This window comes from Cuculus canorus, chromosome 8 (assembly GCF_017976375.1).
Source record: "Cuculus canorus isolate bCucCan1 chromosome 8, bCucCan1.pri, whole genome shotgun sequence".
In the NCBI taxonomy this organism is placed as follows: Eukaryota; Metazoa; Chordata; class Aves; order Cuculiformes; family Cuculidae; genus Cuculus; species Cuculus canorus.
The window spans coordinates 9746018-9766516 of NC_071408.1; the positions used below are offsets into that span (position 1 = coordinate 9746018).

General features: G+C 36.2%; 1 protein-coding gene across 4 annotated transcripts in view; it reads left to right on the forward strand.

The window, feature by feature from the left end:
* KIF14 (kinesin family member 14) overlaps window positions 1-20105 on the forward strand; it is a 36802-nt gene extending 16697 nt beyond the window's left edge. For 3 of the 4 annotated variants that reach the window (XM_054073665.1, XM_054073667.1, XM_054073666.1), the window contains 12 exons: window positions 453-579; window positions 1200-1293; window positions 2508-2643; window positions 5366-5466; window positions 6326-6420; window positions 7164-7391; window positions 7534-7718; window positions 9230-9388; window positions 9953-10072; window positions 12514-12588; window positions 13210-13348; window positions 13488-20105. In XM_054073665.1, the coding sequence (XP_053929640.1) occupies window positions 453-579; window positions 1200-1293; window positions 2508-2643; window positions 5366-5466; window positions 6326-6420; window positions 7164-7391; window positions 7534-7718; window positions 9230-9388; window positions 9953-10072; window positions 12514-12588; window positions 13210-13348; window positions 13488-13873 (1845 nt within the window). In that variant the 3' untranslated portion in view covers window positions 13874-20105. The remainder of the gene's footprint in view (window positions 1-452; window positions 580-1199; window positions 1294-2507; window positions 2644-5365; window positions 5467-6325; window positions 6421-7163; window positions 7392-7533; window positions 7719-9229; window positions 9389-9952; window positions 10073-12513; window positions 12589-13209; window positions 13349-13487) is intronic. The other variant, XR_008451113.1, reaches the window with a different exon arrangement.
* The last annotated feature ends 394 nt before the right edge of the window (window positions 20106-20499 follow it).

Consider the following 20499-nt stretch of genomic DNA (forward strand, 5'->3'; position numbering starts at 1 on the left):
GAATATGATATTCTATTAAATTTGGGGATAAACTAATGCTGACCTTATTTCTTATGTGATGTGGACTGTTTTGTTAATGTACCAAACCTTAGTGACCATTGCCTGTGCCAGCTTATTATACGTTGAGCATTAATGTAGCTGACAACTGTTCTTTTGCTGGTGTTCAAATATACCTGACTTCTGCAACAGATGTGACTTTATTTTCTTAAAAAGTTGTTTCTTTATAATTTCAGTATTTTTTTCTAAGCTTGTCAATATCTAAGCAAAACCAGAAAACTGTCAGAGTTTGAAGATGAAGGGTTTCTTATGGATACAGCAGATGTCTAATATAAACTTCATTCTGTTCTGAGAGTCTATAATGACAGCAACAAAAAATTTTTGCTTAAACAAACAGTATTAAGAGTTTGGATTCTTTTCTTTTTTTTCTTTTTCTTTTTTCCTCCTTCCTCCAGGCTCTTGCAGATCATAGTATTCGTCATGCAAAGATAATTGAAGCTCTCGAAGCTGAGAAGCAGAAGATTGCTGAAGAAATACAGAACCTTCAGAAGAATCGTGGAAGTGGAAATAAAACTATGACTAGTATGTATGCACATGACATTGCAAGGGCAACGCCAACTTCTCTTTTGCTTAGTGGGCTTGGATTTAATGGATAAGGATCCATAAGCTTCTGCTTCTCTCTTCTTCTAACACTTCTCAAATGATTCTGAACAGGGACCTTTTGGCTGCTACAATCCTTTCCATTCAGAAGCCATATATAAAAGACAGTGCTAAAAGCTGTATTTCAATCACACTTGGGGTGGTTAGCTGGATATACGTGTAGTCTGTATCTATCCCGATCCTGTAGTTCTTCTCCAGTTCAGTTGAACTTTTTAAACATTAACTCATTGGGGAAACTATAATAACAGAATTGATTCTGTTTACTTTTCTATCCGATTAGTCTAATATGTAGTGTCTGGTGCTATGCCTCTAATCCTGAAATGGCCTTTAGCTGACCTTTTATAAAAGGTTTTCTTGGCTGAGAGGGTCTTTTTTTGTTCCCTCAATGTACAGGGAATCTGAAAACTACTGTTGGCTAAATTCCATTCAAGTTTTTTGGGTGGGTTTCTTTTTTTCCTCTTTTTTTTCTTTTTCTTCACCCTGGAGCTGTTGAATTAAATTGTTTGATCCACTTAATTATTTTGTGCTATGTTCTTTATTAGTCCCACTTAACTGGAATTCTCTGAAGCTATCTGTGATGATCAAAGAGGCCAACACGATTAGTAATGAATTAGGGAAAAACACTATTTTTTACAGGTGAGTAGCTGAGTTAATTATAAGGGGATTTATATTTCATATTTATATTTTATATTTACATTTTTATTTATATTTTTATATTTTTATATCTATATATAAAAATATCTATATGTATAAAAATTGGGGGGCAGTCTGGATGTGCAGTGAGCTGTTTGCTTTTCTTCCCACAGATTTATTAAATCAAACATGACAAATCAGTTTTTCCAACTAGCTAGAGTTAAGTGTGTAGTTTAGCCAGATTAGTTTAGAATGTGTATTTAAAATTTGAATTTTAGATCAAGACTTTAAAGGTATGTCTACAGAAAATTTTGGACTGAGTGGGCTTTAGTGGTGAATCTTCTGACATCTGGAGATGTTTAAGGCCAGGTTGGATGGGCCTTGGGCAGCCTGATCCAGTGGGATGTCCCTGCCCATGGCAGGGGGTGGAACTGGATAATCTTTAAGGTCCCTTCCAACCCAAACTATTCTATGATTCTGTGCCTGTGTCCCCCCTCTTTGGTCATATATTAAGGTGCTCCTAAAGCACACTTACTGCATTCCTTTTGGACCAAACTGAGGAATATGTGCCAGCCACTGGGAGGTGTTCAGCTCACAGGACCACAACAGAATTATTTCGAAGTAAAAAAAACCTCAGAAGGTTCATAGAGTGGATATTGGGTGCTTGGGACCGGTTGTTTCACGCCACGGCTCTCTTGCTATGCCATGCTACTTACTAGTAGTAGCTGGAGAGTGTTCTAGACGTGGACCTGTTTATTGCTCAAGCGTCCTTAGTGTGAGCAGAGATAGATTTTAGTGCAGAGGAAACTCTATAGCGTTTAAAAAAAAATCGGCGGTAAATGCAGGTAAGCTGGCAGATGGAGGTATTGCTGTGTTTTTCAGATGTTGTCTTTTCACATCCTTCAACAAGAACTCTGACAGCAGAATTCTGTAGCATATACTTGGTCCAAAGTTTCTTGAGAGCCAAGAGTTTGTATGCTAGTATCCACTGCTGTTTCTGAATGCAGGAGTTCCTTTTTTCCTTTACTTAAAAATAATTGTAATGGCTATGCTAATGTATGCTTTGTGAGATACCTGTCTCAAGCAATTTCTGTGTTTCTAATGAAGTATTTATGCTCTGTATAGTCCTATCTACAAGTGCTGTCATTATTTTTGCAATATGAGTAGTGATTTTTCTTTATTTTCCTTTTTTTTTAAAAAAAAATCCTCATTCTTAGGCACGACAAAGTTGATAAAACGGGAACAGTGTCTTCTGTTCAGGTGCAGGTTCGTAACATCAAACTGGGAATAGCAACTTTCTGGAGCCTAGAGAAATTTGAAAGCAAACTAGCAGCAATGAAGGAACTCTATGAGGTCAGTAACAATTGAAGAAAAAACCACTAACAATCAGGACTATTTTGTCAAAGTTTTTGATAATCACACAGGACAGTCTCGGCAATTTTTTTGTTTATGTGACCTTAAACAAGAACATGATTTTTTAATTTTTTTTAATTAAACACATGTACACACATTTGTCCATCACACAGAAAAAGGACAGTAGAAATCAATGACTTTTATTGAGGTCATATTGTGTAGAGCATGTGAAGCAGCACAACAAGAACTGTTTTTTCATTATTATGTTCTATCTATTTTTCTTTGGTTCTGGTAAGTTAATTTGCTACAGGTTGTTTTTGTCTGTATGTGCTTTAGGTTCTTCAATGGGAGTTTTTTTCAAGGTATTTTTCATCATTTTTTGTTTAATAAACTGACAATTAAGATGCATATTAATCCCTTGTTTTATTCCATTGCTTTTAATCAGACAAACTAGGTATTTTTCTACTGCACTGCTCTAAATGTGCAGTACCACAATTTGGAGTGTATCATGCTGTCTTTTGTATCGATGAGGATGCAAAATAGGAAGAAGTGGGAACAGTGCCATTTGATTCTGTATCCACAAAAATACTATAGCCATGGGCTAAAATCTTTGCAATTACGTAAAGGTAGACAATGCTTCCAAATTACTGAATGCAGACAAGATTACAGTATCAGCTCTTATTTGCTGGGCGGATGGTATTTTTCTTTTATCTCCTAAAGAGAGAATTGTCATAAGAAATAAGATTATCTTTATTGACTCCTTGTGAACAGTGTTTTCATTGTTTGTTTTTTTTTTATTCCTCTCTGGCTCAAGAGACCTAAGAAGGACTTAAAAATACCTGTTGGGTCTGGAGGCCCTTAAAATTATTTTTGTGTTTTTTTTTTTTGTTTTTTTTTTTGTTTTTTTTTCAGTGGCGATAGAGTATTCAGGGACTTTGAGATCTTCAGGGCTCATCATTCCAGTTTATTTGTGTTTTGGTTTCTGCTGTATGACTTGTAGGTTGTTTTAGACTGTGATGAAATAATAGAGGGTAAAGGAAGGAAAAATTCTGGGAGATGAGAGAGGTGATATGAAAGAAGAATCCAAAGCAATCTGGTAGAAGCGTAATGATCTTGTACATTATGCTATGTTAGTTTGGAGTTTTTTTTATTAATACACAAAATAAAAAGTTATATTTAAGACCAAGTTTCATATTAAAAGAACAGCTTGTCTAAATTTGTCCTATGCTTGAATTTTTGATTCTCCTGATCATATAAATTCTTTGCATTCCAATATCTGTATTATGTTTAACCTGGAGCATTATTGAAAAAGGAATTAGAAATTGCTTCAAGTAATATATAAATAAATATTTAGATGCTTGCTATTTCCAAATGCAAATCACTTTCTGGCATATGTAAAATACTTAAAGTTTGCAGAGGAAGAAATCTCAACTATTGGAGCAATGAAGGTGCGGGTGGGGAAAAATATGAAGGCTTCTTACACTTTAGAATGCTCTTATTTTTTTCTACCTTAGAAAATAATTACATCTCATTAAAAAGTACATTTTATTTGAAATTTTATTTGAAAGAATAACCTCTTCATATACGAGGTCGGACACACACACACAAAAAAAAAGACACTGTCCGTAACTCTTTATTTAACAAATTAGGAAAATCAACTACAATTGCCTTTGAAATAGTTCCCTTCTGGGCTGACACAGCTGCAGATGATGCTGCCAATGTCCAAAGCAAATCGGCACATAATTTTCTGGAAGGCAGTTGAGGATCTCCACCTTTTTTTGCATTCACATCTTCTACTGACAATAAATGGATTCCTTTGAGCACAGACTTGATCTTTGGGATCTCTTCACTGTAAGCCTCAGTCAATAATCGAAAAGCTTCTGTTGTGGATTTCTTCAATTTGACAAGAAACTTGATGTTAACTGGCTGTTCACTATTGCACACCGACATTTTCTGACCGGGAGTAAGAAATTGTCTGTATTTGAGTTCTTGTCCGTGTGTACTGAGTGAAATGATTGAATTGAGCCTTGTCTCACTGGAACAGGTTAGAACATGTTCCTTAATCATTTCTTTCTCTTCACTCACACTCTTGGTTCCTGAGCTATGGGGTTAGTCTTGGTTTTTTTTGTGTTGGACCTCATATGAGTACATATCTGAAAGAAAAATCTTTCAATATTTTATCAGAAAAGGAAAATTCATCAAAGAAAAACCAGAAAAAAAATGAGGAAACATTCCTTTATTACATAACTCTAATATGTAAGTATTTCTAGTGATGTAATGATATTGCCATGCTTATTACCAAAACTTTTTTACGTCTTGGCGACAGCAAGACTGAATTCTGTTTCCTGTGGAAAACTATTGCTAGAACTGTTACACAAATTCAGATATAGAAATAAATAAAAACTGTAAATTATATGCACAGATTTTTAATAAATCTGGCATGCGGAGAGAGCTCTTGAGAAGTTTTGTCCTTGGTATTCCTGTATCTCGTGCTGCGTGTCTAGGTGTCTTTACGTCTATCTCGTTTTAGTTTGTTTTCACTTATAGCTCAAGTTGTCTGGCAGTCAGTTTTCTACATTACACAGAATCCTAAAAAAAAATAAATATTAAACCTGCTGTCCTGTTAGCAGAACACATTGTCTTCTCCATATGTTGTATGCTTTATTATCACCCTATTTCTGTTTAACCTTCCTCCTTCCCTGCGTTTTCTTTGTTTTTTCAGAGTAAGGATAGCGATAAAGCTGCTGATGTATTTTATGACCCTGCCGATGAGTGGGAACCTGACCTTACAGATGCCTCGGTTTCTTCTCTTTCCAGAAGAAGGTGATACTCATTTGTAAGCTGGAACATTGACTTAGTGAATCAGGATTAAGTCCAGGGACAGCAGGTTCAGCCTGCAGTTCAGTAATTGCTTGGCATGACCATCATGGCAAGGTTCCCGGTCAAACTGGGAAGTCAGTTCTTCGGGTCCCGATCGATGTCATGCACGGCCAGGCACAGAGGTGGTTACGACACAACTGCAGTGTAAGTCAGCCAGGACCAAGGGTGGCAGACTCATCTTAAACACAGCTCCAGGGAAAGCTGAGTAGCCCCTGTTGAATCTCCCAGCTGTTTCTTTAACAGCTTCGAGACCAGCTGAGGCTTCTCAAACAACTTTCTTACCATGGCTGGCCTTGCACGTTGATACCTAAGCACCCACAGCCAGACCAGATAAGTTACCTTGTCTAACTGACATTGGGGCGCTTTACAGAACATCTGCCTTCCACCAAGAAGAAAAGCCATCCTACGTGGCTTTCCAAAAGTGATTCATTCTGTCCAGCAAGCAAGACAAAAAAAATCTAACGTCCTCTTTCTATGGTCCCAGTAGGCACTAAAGAAATGTGGATTTTTTAATCTCAAGTTCTAGATAATAATAATCCAGTAATAAACCAGTAGCTTAAAGATAGGAATGTGGAATGAAGATCCTGCTGTAGTAGCAGGAGCCTGAGGAGAGTGAGAAAGATCCATTCTATCGTGTCCTGTCTTGCTTTCACTCTGGTTTAGGTTTTGTCACCTGTTAATTAAAAGCAGAAGTTTGTTTTTTGCCTTATGTCTTGTAATATTCATTGAAGTTTCAGTGGGTGCAGGGAGAGATTTCTTTTAAATTTTTTTGTCACGTTTTCCCTCTCCTATCCTTTTCTAGAAGCAGAAGTTTCATGAAGAGCAAGAGAATTTCTGGGTGTTTGTCTGAGATAAAACTACAATCAATTCAGAATATACAGACTTCCTCTGTGTCAGGTACTTACTATGGCAGAACATCTTTCATTTCATACTAAGAACTTTGAACTAGCATATGTGTAAAATATGCACTGCTAAGAGTCTTTAAAAAGACAGTGTGCCTTGGAAAACAAAAATGAAAAATATCCGGTTTATGGCTTCAAGCTTATGATGTCAAACTCTTAACAGTACGGTTTTTTAGATTTTTCTTTATTGGGGCACAAACTTCCTGAGCAGCACTTATGAATCTTAAATAAGAAATTTACCTAAAACATTACTCAGCTTAACTATGCGGGTTGACTGGAGAAAGATAATAGTTTATGTAACAAATTGCCAGAGGCTAAATCCCAGTATAATAACTCGGAGACTTAGTTTATTTGTGTTACTGTTATTCGTTCATGTCCTGAGGCTTGGGAAGCCCCAAACTTTTTGTCAGGTTTTATAAACTTTTCTTTTTGAAATACTAAATGCTTCAGTCTTTAAAATATTTTTATGCATTCAGTTATTTTAGATTGGCTGGATATTGTTATTTTCTGTCTTTCTGTAGGTTTGATTGTTGAAAAAGATGGATTCAGGTTAAAGAATTTAAATATGGAATTTGTCTTTGTACTAACTGAATATAGGAAATATGTAGAACATTCATACAATGTTTTTTCTGACTTACTATCTTCAGTAAATGAAGACTGGTCAAGTATAAAATAGTCACTATGGAAACACACTTTAAAAAGTTTCTTGCATGTATGATTTGCTTTTACATTGTATAGGTTCACAGAATAAGTCCAGTGTATGCCCAAGCCCAAGCTTTTCTGAATCATTTCTTCCTGGAATTTGCAAAGAATCTATAAGTTCGTCTTTAGATTTCCTGGAACAGAATCATGAAGGAGGAAAAAGCATAGCAGATAGCATCCTAACTAATTTGTTTACAATTTTCTCTGGAGTTTCTGCCATTTCAAAAGCCTATGAACAGCAAGGTGAAGAGTGTCAAGAAAACTGTAAGTATCATTTTCCTAACAGTTTGAAGTAAACATTATTAATGCCTTCTCTTTTAGATGCACATTCATACGTTTGTGTATCAGAATTAACATTACTACTTTCACATGCAAAGGAAACCACCTGATCTCTTTTTTATTGTAGTTTTCTCTCTTGACCGTGCTGCTCAGTCCTACAGCATCAGAATTATTTCTGCTTTTGAACGGCTTGTGGTTCTAACCAAGCTCTGGCTTCACAATGTCCAAAAGTGCCCTGGACCTATAAAAGCTGATGAAGAAATGAAACAGGAAGTAAAGAACCTGGGAAGTTATTTACAGTTACTGTTGCAGGTACAATGTATTAAATCATCTGTGTGTAGTGGCTTTCTATGCATTAATGCAATATTTACTACAAACTTGTTAAAAACATTTAGATGTCCAGCATATGCAATGACAAATGAAGACACCCAAGGAAGACGAACAGCAAAGGCTGCATTTCTGCTGGCTAAACTGGTACTTCCATATGCTGGTTCAAAATAATGCACATCTTTCTATGCTCATAGCATAGGTTCTTAAACATAATAGGGGAAAATGAAACATAGAATCATAGAATAGTTAGAGTTGGAAGGGACCTTAAAGATCATCTAGTTCCAACCCCTCTGCCATGGGCGGGGACATTCCGCTAGATCATGTTGCCCAAGGCTCCATCCAACCTGGCCCTGAACACCTCCAGGGATGGGGCAGCCACAGTTTCCCTGGACAACATGTGCCAGCGCCTAACCAGTCTCATCGTGAAGTTCTTCCTAACGTCCAGTCTAAATCTGCCCCTCTCCAGTTTACACCTGTTTCCCCTCGTCCCATCACCACAAGCCTTTATGAATAGCCCCCCTCCAGCTTTCTTGTAGCCCCTTCAGGTATTGGAAGGTCACTATAAGATCTCTTTGGAGCCTTCTCTTCTCCAGGCTGAACAAGGCCAACTCTCTCAGCCTATCCTTGTAGGTAAGGTGATCCAGCCCTCTGATCATCTTTGTAGCCCTCCCCTGGACCCATTCCGACAGCTCCATATCCTTCTTACGTTGAGGATTCCAGAACTGGACGCAATGCTCCAGATGAGGTCTCACAAGAGAGGAATAAAGGGGCAGAATCGCCTCCCTCACCCTGCTGGCCACGCTTCTTTTGATGCAGCTCAGGATGCGGTTGGCCTTCTGGGCTGTGAGCATGCATTGACAGCTCATGTTGAGCTTCTCATTGACCAGCACCTCCAAGTCCTTCTCTGCAGGACTGCTCTCAAGCACGTCATCCCCCATCGTGTACTGAAAATGGGGATTGCCCTGGCCCACGTGCAGGACCTTACACTTGGCCTTTTTGAACCTCATGATGTTCATGCAGGCCCACTTCTCCAGTCTGTCCAGCTCCCTCTGGATAACATCCTGTCCTTCCAGTGTGGCAACTATACCACTCAGCTTGGTGTCATCTGCAAACTTGCTGAGGGTGCACTCAATCTCAATGTCAACATCATTGATAGAGATATTGAACAGTACTGGTCCCAGAAAATACAGGTTTAGGTTGTGAAGTGCTACTCTTCATACATTTATAAAACAATGGCCAGTAAATAAAACTCTTGTTCATGCTACAGCCTTGTGAAGGGTGGGTTTTTTTACCTGTGTAAGTATAATGGTAACATTCTTCTCTGCGGTTGCAAGGTGTGGTCTATTAGCTGTGGTAGATAAGCCAGTGAAAGTAGGAAGATGTAAAGCTGACAATGCTTTAAGCTATTTTGTAGTAGAAACTCTTGTGTTAAGAAAGCTCTTTGACCACAAATGCTTTCTGGCTTCAGTGAATTATATGCTTTTCTTTCTCAGGGATGTTCTTCAGATATATCCTCAATGGTAACAGAAGCATGCAGCAAAGTAAACCAGACAGTAAAACAAGCAATGAAATACATAGGACACTTGGCAATTGTCACAAGAGCTGGTATTTTCTTTCCTGAAGAGAACAATATTCCTGCAACTATTCTACAGGTGAAAAAAATGTTTATTAGAAATAGTGATCAGAAATAGTATTTTTAATGTTGACTTCACATTTATTTTCAGTAACTTTGCTCAGAAAAAAGTTGTTACATTTAACAATTTGATCTACTGAATTAGGTATTTTCAGAGTTTATCTAATACTTATTTTTTATGGTGAAAATAGATGTGTTAAATCTCTTGAATTTTTTTCTTTAAAAAAGAAACAAAGCTCCCCCTTCAAATCTGTGTAACTTCCACCTACAAAGAGAAATATTGTGCTTTTAGGATTGTATCTGCACTGAGTATGTCTACCTATTTCACTGCAATGCAATAATTATTTCAGTAATCTGCGATTAAGTACCACATAGAATTTTTGAGAAATCTGAAGAAAGTTAGGAAAAGAAGGCTAAATTTCTGAGCCCTTGTGGTCCAAAAATGACATGTGACTGAATAGACCAGCGCTGAACAACTTGCTCAAAACAAAATTACATTTCTAGCCCACTACGGAAAATCTGATTTAATTCAAGGCCATATCAATTCCTTTAATCATTGTGTTTTGAACCTTTGTTTTAAAAGGAATTTGTACTTGCCGTTTATGACGGAGTAGGCTCAGGGCTGGAATTTCTTGTTGATACTGTACAGGAAAAAGCAAGAATTGTGCAGAAAGAACTCGCACAACAACATCCACAAAATGAGGTGAGATGAGAATAAGATTAAAAACTACTGCTCTGTAATACGTATACTACTACTATACTTAATTTCCTGTAATTTTTCAGTGATTCTGTCTAGAAATCTTGTAGTAGGAATGGAGTTATGATTAGCGACAGAGGTTTGAGTTGGGCTAGCGGTAATACTGATTACAACCTTGCATAAATTTTTACAGCATTTATCGTTTTGCCTACATGTAGATTTTTTTTTTTTCAAAGTCTGTTTTATTTAGAACAGTATCTCTGCATTGGAGGATATTTTGTGTAAAATTTAACAGTATAAGCATTAAAAAGAGGGAGAATATGAAAACTGGCACGAAGGAGCAAGTAGACCTCACGTTTTGTATACTATTTAGTTTGATTTGTAAAAAAAATTAATATTTTATGTGTAGTAACACCTTATGATCATGAAAGTTGTTTTATGTTGATAATGGTAATCGCCTCTGCTATTACTACAGTCACTGTTATTGTCAGGAAGATTATTAGAAAGGTTAAAGACTTCGCTTTGTTATACACGGTTCATACAGTCCTAGTCCCAAACAGCATACTATCTAAATATTAGTTTAGATTAGTTTAGTGTTATCTTTTACGAGCTACTCTTATGTACATAACGCTTGGGGTATGCTTAAGCACTTTCATGAATTTAGCACTTTAGAGGGAAACTGGTTGACTAAAGGAGCTATTTAATAACACAGAAACTAGGAATTTCCTACTTGATTTCATGTCCTTTACTGAAATTGCAGCTGACCTTCAAATACTTTCCAGGCTGGTTACCAGCAGTGGTATTTTGAGCAACTTCTTAATAACACTTTGTAGGAAAGTTAAAGCAAATTGTTCATCAACTATTGAGTTGTTTCTGTTACCTTCTAAATTTATTGTAATATGAAAGGTAATTAGGTCAATGGGAAGCTTTTATCTCTCATAATAAGATCTCAATTGAATTATTCTTGTAATTTTAAGAAAAGATATTCCTACTATCTCAAAATAAACTGATGTGTGCATACATTTTTCCCCCGTCCTGCAGTTAGCATTTTAGCAGTTATGTTTTATCAAATAAAAATTTTTGTTTTGTTTTTTTCTTATTCTGAAGTCAGAATCTCCTGGGGAGGTGTTGTTCTTTCTTGAAACAAACATTGTTATTGGTTCTTTTCTAGTGTATTTTGACATTTAAAGCAGAGAAGACCTCTGCTGCATTCAGTAGTGGGTTGGGGTTCTTTTTGCCCGGAGCAGATTTTTTAAGCTACAGCCTGTTTTGTGCTTATATTTTGGTTAGGTGACAAATAGTGAGGAAGATGATACTCTAGGGAGTTTTGCAAAGTAGAGAATAAAGTATAAGGAATAAGCATTACACGTAAAAATATTTTTGTGACTATGTGAAAATTGCAATAGGCAAGTTAGAGTACCCCTTGGAAATGTGCTACTGTCTTAGTGGGCAAGCCATTTGGACAGAAAGCCTGGCTGAATTACAAGGGAATACTTTGGAAATATTGAAATGTTCTTCAGCAAGGTACTAGGTGTACATGCTTCCTTTCAAGGTTGAGACATATAGGCTTGTTCTGCCTTTTTTCCTCTGACTAAATATGTTTTGTACAGACAACATGCAAGGCCAAAGGTGAAAGCTCAGCAGTCTGAGCAGTCCTGTCTTCTGCCTTATGTGTTTTTATTTTTGTTCTTTTTCTTCTAAGTTGAGAAATTTGCAGAATTGTGGCCAATGAGAAAATCTTAATGAGTTGGGATATATAAAATACTTATTTATAAAGAATTTGTTACTACTCAAAATCTGTAATATGTGGGATAAAAGGCTCAAGTTGGTTGGAGAGGAGAGAGAAATTGCTTAGCAGCCTCAAGGAAAGCAAGAATTTCTTCAAGCTCTTTTGTAACTATTGTCATTCTTAATCCTACGGGTAATCATGAAACTGTCTATAACTTTTAATGTTCCTATCGCTTGCTTAACTCCCAAATGCTTCATGATTCCACCACAAGGAACCCAATAGTCTGCTTTCCAGTCGATGCTGTTCACTTGCAGCAAATTCCAGTGTATCTGCAGGATTCTTGTATGTGCTTGTTGCTGGTGGAAGTGATGTGAGATCAGGGGGAGAACACCAGGGTATTAACTAAGAGATTACCCCTGCTACTTAGAATGACCGATACAAAAATTACAGGACAAGCTTTCTTTAGTGAATGCTTATATTTGCTCATTTGATCATCCTGTACTAAGGGGTCATTTCAAACTTTGCAGATACAGTTAACAGTGTTTTCTACCTGTTAATATTTCACTTGAAATATTGTGTGTTACGTTGCAGGAAACACTCTTTTGAATATTTTTTCTTATTAGTATAGCAGTGTTCATTGTTATCCTTCTAAAACCTTAACATACTTTTTACTTTGTCTTGAATCAAGTATACAATCTAATGACAAGTTTCTTTGTAGATTCAAAGTCGAATCAAGGATAATGTTTTGGCATTAGCCAGATTCCTTGAAAGTAACATGTCTTACTGCAGAAAGGTAAGAGAGATGTTTCACAAAATGAGTCCTTTGAGCCTGGGATTTAAATTTAAAGGATGTGTTTAACAAAGAAGAGGAATTGAAACTACCTTCCGTATATTTACAATTGCATGATTACAAGTCTTATCTCAGTGCTGTCTTGTGATTGGAATGCTAACTTCTCTGGCTACTCTATTTCCACTCAAGACTATTAATATTTGATATTAATTTTACTTAAATAGTTTCTGGAGGTACCTGTAACATATCTTCTTTCTCTTTGTGCTCATTATGAACCGCTTAACAACCTATTTTATTTTCTTTAGATGTGAAAGCTTCAAATTCAGTAATGCCATAGTAACTGTGTTATAACTTGCTGCAATGGTTCTTGGCCATAGTTATTGGTACTTCGAATTAAAAGCCAGGATAGATAATTTAATCTACTACGAGATAAACCTTTTCTGGATTTGCTTTTTGTTTCTCCTCCTGTCAACAATCTGCACTTCTTTTTGGAACAATCTTACATTTTGTGGCTTGGCATCACTATAATTTTGTGTTACGTGACTGAATGCATAATAGGCATATTTAATTGTTAATGTACTGTCATGTATGTCGTTCTTCTTAAACTGATCTTTATTAATACAGAAAGAAATTGAATCTCGGTTACCAGAAGAGGAATATCTATATTGGGAAATAAAGAAGAGCACTAACATTGCTGAAAAATATTTGGAATTGGAGCAGTGCCTAGCTGAAATATGTCGAATTGCTTCTTCTACATTACAAGGTATTTAACTGGGTTATTACCTGTCTTGATAGTAACCTGTGGACTGCAGGAGACCTGTAAAGCAAGAGGAAGGGAGGGTGACCTCGTCTCTTCTTGCAAAACGTTGCATTTGTTATTTCTTGCTTTTGTTTTTTTGTAGGGTCGTACAGGAACACAAGCCCTCTCAGGAGCTTTGCAGATAAGATTTGTATCATAGCTGGATATTGTAACAACTATTTCAGTGTACTGTCTTCTACTTTTGCAAACAATCCTATGCAGAAAATACCCATGCCTTTTATGAACTTGGATGAACTGGACTCTCTGGTTGATTCCCTTATTATAAATTTTGAACTTGAACAAGAACAGCCACCGTTGAAATCTCAAACTTTTTGTAATGAAACTACTGAGATTCAAGGAGGACACGTTGAAACAGGTGCAGTTGAAACTGCTTGGAAAAGGAAGGAGATTCCAAAACACACAAATGAATGCCAGTCTTCACCTCCATTTCATGCAGAGCTTTCACCTGTTAGGATACAGTGGGTATAAAATGCTATTATCAAGAAATTCAGGGAAACCTGAAGGGAAAAGCAACATATCACAAAAAGCTAAAATTTATTGCTAATATTATTAGTAAGCAGAATAAAAGTAAAAAACGTGATTGTATGAGGACCAGTACCCTAAATTTCACAAGAAAAGATGGAATTCCTTAAGGGGCTGTTAGTAATATAGTGCCTTTTTTTTTTATTAAAGCTATTACCTATGTCTATAAGAAATAATTTAATACAGTAAGTTAAAAAAAAAACTCTTGGAGATAATATGAATGGAGAAACTAAGAACTGTTGGGGAATAACTAGGAAAGTCTGTAAACACTTGGTGGGACATTCGCATCTCTTAATCTTAAATCTTTGACTTAGGACTCTTGTGCAGCTGTAGAAGGAGACTGCTTTGAAGGGCATTTGTAACATGCATTTATGTTGCGTACAGTTGGATAAGAAGATTGCCAAACCCCCAAAACTCGCAAAAAATCCAAAGCAAGAACTTTGTGTTTATTTCTGTAGGGGAAAACCATGAGAGATAGTAAAAGAATGCTTTTTTTAGTGATTTTGTAGTCCATTGAAAAATCTAGTCTTAAAGTATAAGTGAGGTTGCTCTTCAAAACTCAGTCAAAAGTAAGTTCATCTTGACTGTTGCTGCTCACAAATTGTCTTTGGATTGCTCAAATCACTGTCAGTACTATTCATAACAGCTTAGAAGCATAAACATTCCTAAATAAGTACATCATCCCATGAGGTTGTAGAAAACTTTGCCAATCAACTACTTCCTTGTCCTTTTTACTGTAATCATCGTTTAACCTCTTCCCTATAGTCTGCTGGCTGAAGCCAGTGAAAATTGGGTGAAAATTAATTTGAATTTTTATTTTTTAATACCAGGTTCACTTTAATGCTGCGTTCTAGGAGGCCTAGACCTAGCACATCTTACCCAGAACAATGCTAAGAAATTCAAAAGCTAAACCTAAAAATTTTTCCTGTGTGTTAAAGCTTCCAAGCCAGGTATTCATAGCTATCATCTTTCCTTCTGATGGAAGATGCTTGACATCTTGAGAATTTCAGTCTTCAAGAACATGTCTGTGAAAAGACTACAGTGAAGAGAGTTAATCATTCTTTTTCTTTGAAAACTTTCACACAATTGTTAACAATTATATTCATTGATTCTGTGCTTTGCTCATGTGGAGGAAAGGGGGAAAAGGAATTATGCTGAACCAATAACCCACGTAAGTTTTTAGTAATACTCGTGTACCTTAATACTTTGCAAAAAAACCCCAATCTTGCAGTGCAGACCTACCATCAAAAATATTCAGTAGTTTTTATTGCAACTAAGAATTTCCTTCTTACATGAAGTGTGATGTTGCTTAATCGCTTTCCTACTGTAAAGGTCTTTACAAGTCTGCTTAATGGTTATCAAAGTATATTCAGCTGTTCAGATTTGAATGCTTTAAAAGTGAGGAGGAACCTGGTGTGATTCTCCTTCTGTAATTGTATTATTTTGCATTTGGCTGAAAGTTTTTTAGAACACAGCTGGTCCTTGTGAATCATGTATGTAAGTGGGAGCGTTGTAAAGGGTAAAACTAGATCACGTAACTGATTGCCAGTATTTAGCTTTAAGTGTAAATTCCTTATCATACAGTTGTTTTTGAGACCTTCTTTTGTCACTGTGAGAGCACTGCTTCCTTGCTGAAAGTATTGTAGTGTAAAATCCTGAAATACTGCTAAGAAGTTTTTTCTGTAGCTTGCAAGTGAAACTTAACAAAGACATATTTACCTAAGTTTCTTTCCTTTTTAAAAAAAATTTAACAGCACACATTTAGTGGCTGAATACCTTTGAACTAATCTATGTTTATTAATGTCACAATACTAAATGTCTTCCAATTTCTGCTAATAAATACGGTGTTGTGATGTCAATTCCCCATTTCAAAATTATTCAAGTGTGTTACTGATGCTCCATCTGCCTAGATGATTCATCGTGTTTGCTTCTGTAATTATATTTAATGAGAAGCGTTGCTCAGAAAGCATCTTGGGTTTGTAGTTCTGTGTATGGTGAGAACTTTTTTTGTCTGGTCCCCTCCCCCCCTTTCTAGAAGTGAAAAATGAGTTCTTTATGAACTTGGAGCTCAAACTGACTTTCAGTTTTTAGCCTTTCTGAAACTCAGGAGAAAGAAACCATGCAAACAAATGGGTTTCTGGTGGAGTTTTAACTGAAGTATCGGATGGGCACCCTTCATCATACCAGATATAGATTTTGAGGACAGGTGAAAATGTTGCCAGTAACTTCCTGCTGCTTGGTTCTTTGTGTCTTTTTTTTCCCTTCAAGCTAACTAACCATGTCTAATCAGTTCACTAATCAGTCTCTTTCTTATTCACATTGTTAATATTATATCCCCATTTTAGAGTAATATGTTAACAAACCCCACTTCTGCTAATGTTTTCTTCAGCTTTGTGCCCTTGCTGTAGTTATACCTCAGGAAATATTTCATTCTTATGATACATATGGTGACTGCACATCATCGGAGTAAGCGAGTGCTCTTGCAACACATTGCATTAATACATCAACGAGCCTAGCTGAGGCTCTGCTAATCTAGTGGTGTAATGTACCATAAGATAAGGTGTGTTTATAGGGTAGTCTATCTATAAATTATGTGTGTTAAGGGATTGGGTTGGTAGCAGGCAGATTTGGGAATGAATTTATTCAAATGGTACGTTATTTTACCAGTCTTCCCGAGGAGCTAGGTGTAGGTGTGGGTTAGGTGCAGGTGAACAGAGGACTTGACATGGCTGTGAACAGTCTCTGCTTTACCTTCTAGGCATGGTGGTGAAATGAAGGAGACTCTAATATTGCCAAGATAAAGGGATGTAGAGTGGTCCAGATATTTTCACCATCTTGCATTTTTGTAGATCTGACTGTAACGTAATATCTGGACAGCCTCTGGGAGAAAGTGATAATACACAGAGGAATCTTCTTGTTATAGTACCTTTGGGGTTTGTTCTAAAGCATAAACTAAAGCAGACTCAAAACCAATGCAATATAAGCACTGTTTTTACTTTAGTGTATCACAAAGTTAATTACTTTTGCAGGATTGTATATTGATGTTGTAAATTTCTCTAATGGAGGAATTCACATAGGAGTGGGATCAAACCCAGTATTTATTAAAACACCTTCTGGTAATTAATTGTTGATAGAATTAAGATGTTTATTTCCACCAGATAACTGTCCACACCATACATACATTGACTTATTCTTTCACACTTCACTTGCACCCACGCATAGAAATCACTCCTAGCTACAAGTTTGAAGTAACAGCTGTGAGCTTCTGACTCTGAAGTGGAGGTTCATGTTGGCTCACCCTTAAGGCTTACTTACCCCTCAGCACTTAGGCTTTCTCTCTTTGCATAACACTTTCTAGCTGCTGTTTCTTCATCTGTAGCCATACGTACCCACAGAGGCCACACAGGCTCGCAGGACTGGGGCTTTTACGGGTTTGGCTGAAGCTTGGTCACTATAGCAGCTGATAACCTGCTTCTGCTGAGAGCACTAAATGTGGTCTTGAAAGGATTTCTCTGGGGTCCTCAAATCTGCAGTCTTCAGCTCTGTGACTCTGAAAGAAACATTGAAAAGTTAGAAATACACATGGGGGGAGTGGGAAATGTTATGAAAGTTAGAATGTTAGAAACGTGAATGGGATGTATTGTTTACTGAAGTTATGATGGCTTTATTTTGTTATGTGTTGATGTAATCTGTAGTTTATGGGTTGATTGTGGTGGTGTTTTGGGGTTCTGGTTGATTTGTTTGTTTGCTTCCTTTAATGTTTTCTCTTATTCTCTCAGGAAAATATTCTTTGGCCAGGTTTCAGATAAAAAGTAGTTAGAACGTTATGTACTTGGCCCCATGGATTTTATTTTCAAATATAAAAGAAAAAGAAAGGGGCTTGTTTTTAACTTTATATTTAAAGTGGGAGTATGGGGTATTCACACTTCTGCACTCTAGCTTCAATTGAAAATACAAAACTAAGAAAAATCTAAATAATGAAATAAACTACCTTCATAACAAGTCACTTGAAGCTCTAGTAACTTCAAGGATAAGAGAGGAAGTTGTTTCTTCAATTCAATACTTTATTTGAAAAATAGTACTACATTAATAAAAATAAATAATGATTCTGAGATTATTGATCTGCGACTTTACTGCTTTTTACAACTCAGCCTCTAGTTTTATTTGGCTTAATGGTAGGAAAAAAAATCACACATTTTCACATCATCCAGCATTAATACACAAAGTAAACTACCACAAAAAAGATAAATAAATTGATTTTTGTTGCGGAATTTGGTAAAGCCATGGAAGTCAAACTAACTGTCATTAGGCACTAAACTGTTCATTTTTATTCTTAATCAGGAATAAGAAACTCCTTTATTTCAGGTAAGGATAATCTTGGGACTAAGTATATCTTCAGAACAGGAATGTTGGACCACTTGAGAAGCCTTCAAACAACATTAGTCCATCTTTTTGAGACATTTTGTATGTAAATGCACTTTTAGGAGAGAGCACTTTTTAAAGAACGTGTACCAGTGTTATAAATTAAGGTTAAGTAAACTCTTCTAGCGTTCACTGGCTCATGAGAATACTCTAGATGAAGAAAACAACAAACTGCTGTTTAGATTTAATTTGATCTAATAATGGCATCTGCAGGCAGAAGAGGAGACTACATCTGATTCACCTCTGCCAATACAAGCTATTATTTCTAGACAGGAGATTTCTTATTCTTTATGTACTCTATCATTTTTTAAATATTTAATTAAAAAAATAATAATATTAAAAATAGTAATGTTTGCCATCTTTTCTTTGTTTTCTGCTCCTTCTAGGGCTTGAAATGAGTGTACTCTTGAATATTTTTCCTGCCATCTCTTTTAGTTTTACTCTTATTGTCTCATTCTGTTTATGTTCATGATAGTGTTGGTTTCTAAAATGGGGGATGGTGTTTATATTCTAATCAACATTCATATAACTTGATTATTGCAGTGAAAATTGGACAAAACTGAAAAAGACGTCTCTTGAGCTAACATTTCATCAGCAGTGAGCACCATAGACAACAGAAAAAGTACTCTTTCAGGTATCTTTCAATCTCAGGTAATTTTGAATACTTCAGTTCATTAAAGTAGGTCCAAGTAAATTGTAATCAGAAAGTTGTATGAATAGTTGAAGGAAAGGAGGGGAAGTATCAGAGAAAACTTATGGTCGTAATTTGTAATTAAAAAAAACTCAAACCACAAATGAATAACCAAGCCAGCCCCTCAGATTCCTGTGGAGTTAAGCTATATTCTGTCTTCTATGCAGATTCCTTAAGCCTATTGCAAGCATTACTTTATTAGTCTTTACACAACTCTTGTGGCTTAATAACAGATACTTCACTTGCATTCGTAAATGCTACTGTCTGAATAGTTATTCCTTTTCTCCATAGGGGTATGTATAGCATAGAGACAAACTTCAAAGTTTAAAAAAACCCGAAGAAACAAATTAACCGTGACTACTCTGCTTTCTGTTACTTAAGAGAGTTAAAAGTGTGTGGATTTGTTCATGTATTATTTGTAGTGATTTAAAAGCCAAACTACAAATTTAAGTGCATTTTGACTAGTATAACACCGTTTCGTCTCGCAGCCTACCTATTTTATTATATATGGGTATTAAGCCCTCTTTTAATGAATTATGTTAAGATGACATGTGCATTGATTATCTATGGTAGAAAATTACATCACTCTAACACATTTCTACCTCTCCCCCTAGTGTGCAAACGATGGTATTGAGGGGTTGTTTATGTTGGAGAAATGAGAACGTTACATACTGACATAATTGTACATTAACTGCACTCAAACAAGAAGGTATATATGAAGCTAGCTAGATATGCGTATACATCTATATGCATAGAAGGCACATGTGCAAAACAGTAATGATGTGAGAAGCAGTTGTAGATACGAATTACAACTTATTTCCCAAGAACTGAAGAGTAATTTATATTCCTTTGAGCTCCTGAAAAGGAAATAGTATGGCTAACGTTCTGTACATCTTTGCTGTGGTGATACTCTTGTTATACCTTTGCATCAACTACTTATATCTGTGAGTTTAGCTGTCTTCTAAGGATTTGTTCAGACCTTGCTATTAAGTTTTTAGAGAATATTTTGCCTTTTTACTTTGAACAGATGTATTCATTCACATGAATGCTTTTCCACCTTTCTATTAAAGTCTACTGCTTTTTATTTTAACTGTGTTTCTTCCTTATCTCTACTTCTGGGAACTCGTTGTGCCCTGTTTAGACTGCAAACTACTTGTCCTAGAGCAACATGGTTTAGTGAAGTCTGCACAGAATGGAAGTCTGATCCTCTGCTAAGATTGTGTGCCACTGCGATAGCTCTTACAGTGCATTCTGTCAAGGTTATTGGTGGCTAAGCGGAGTTGGAGTGTGTCTCTCTGTAGAGCAAAGTACTAATGCTGCTGTTCTTCAGGCATTTAACATCACAAAGCCCAGTTCTGGAATGGAATTCAGAATTGTATTAATGAAATATAAAACAAACATGTATCATTACTTTTGTAAGAGTTATGTTTTTCACTATTTTTATTTGCTTTAATCACAG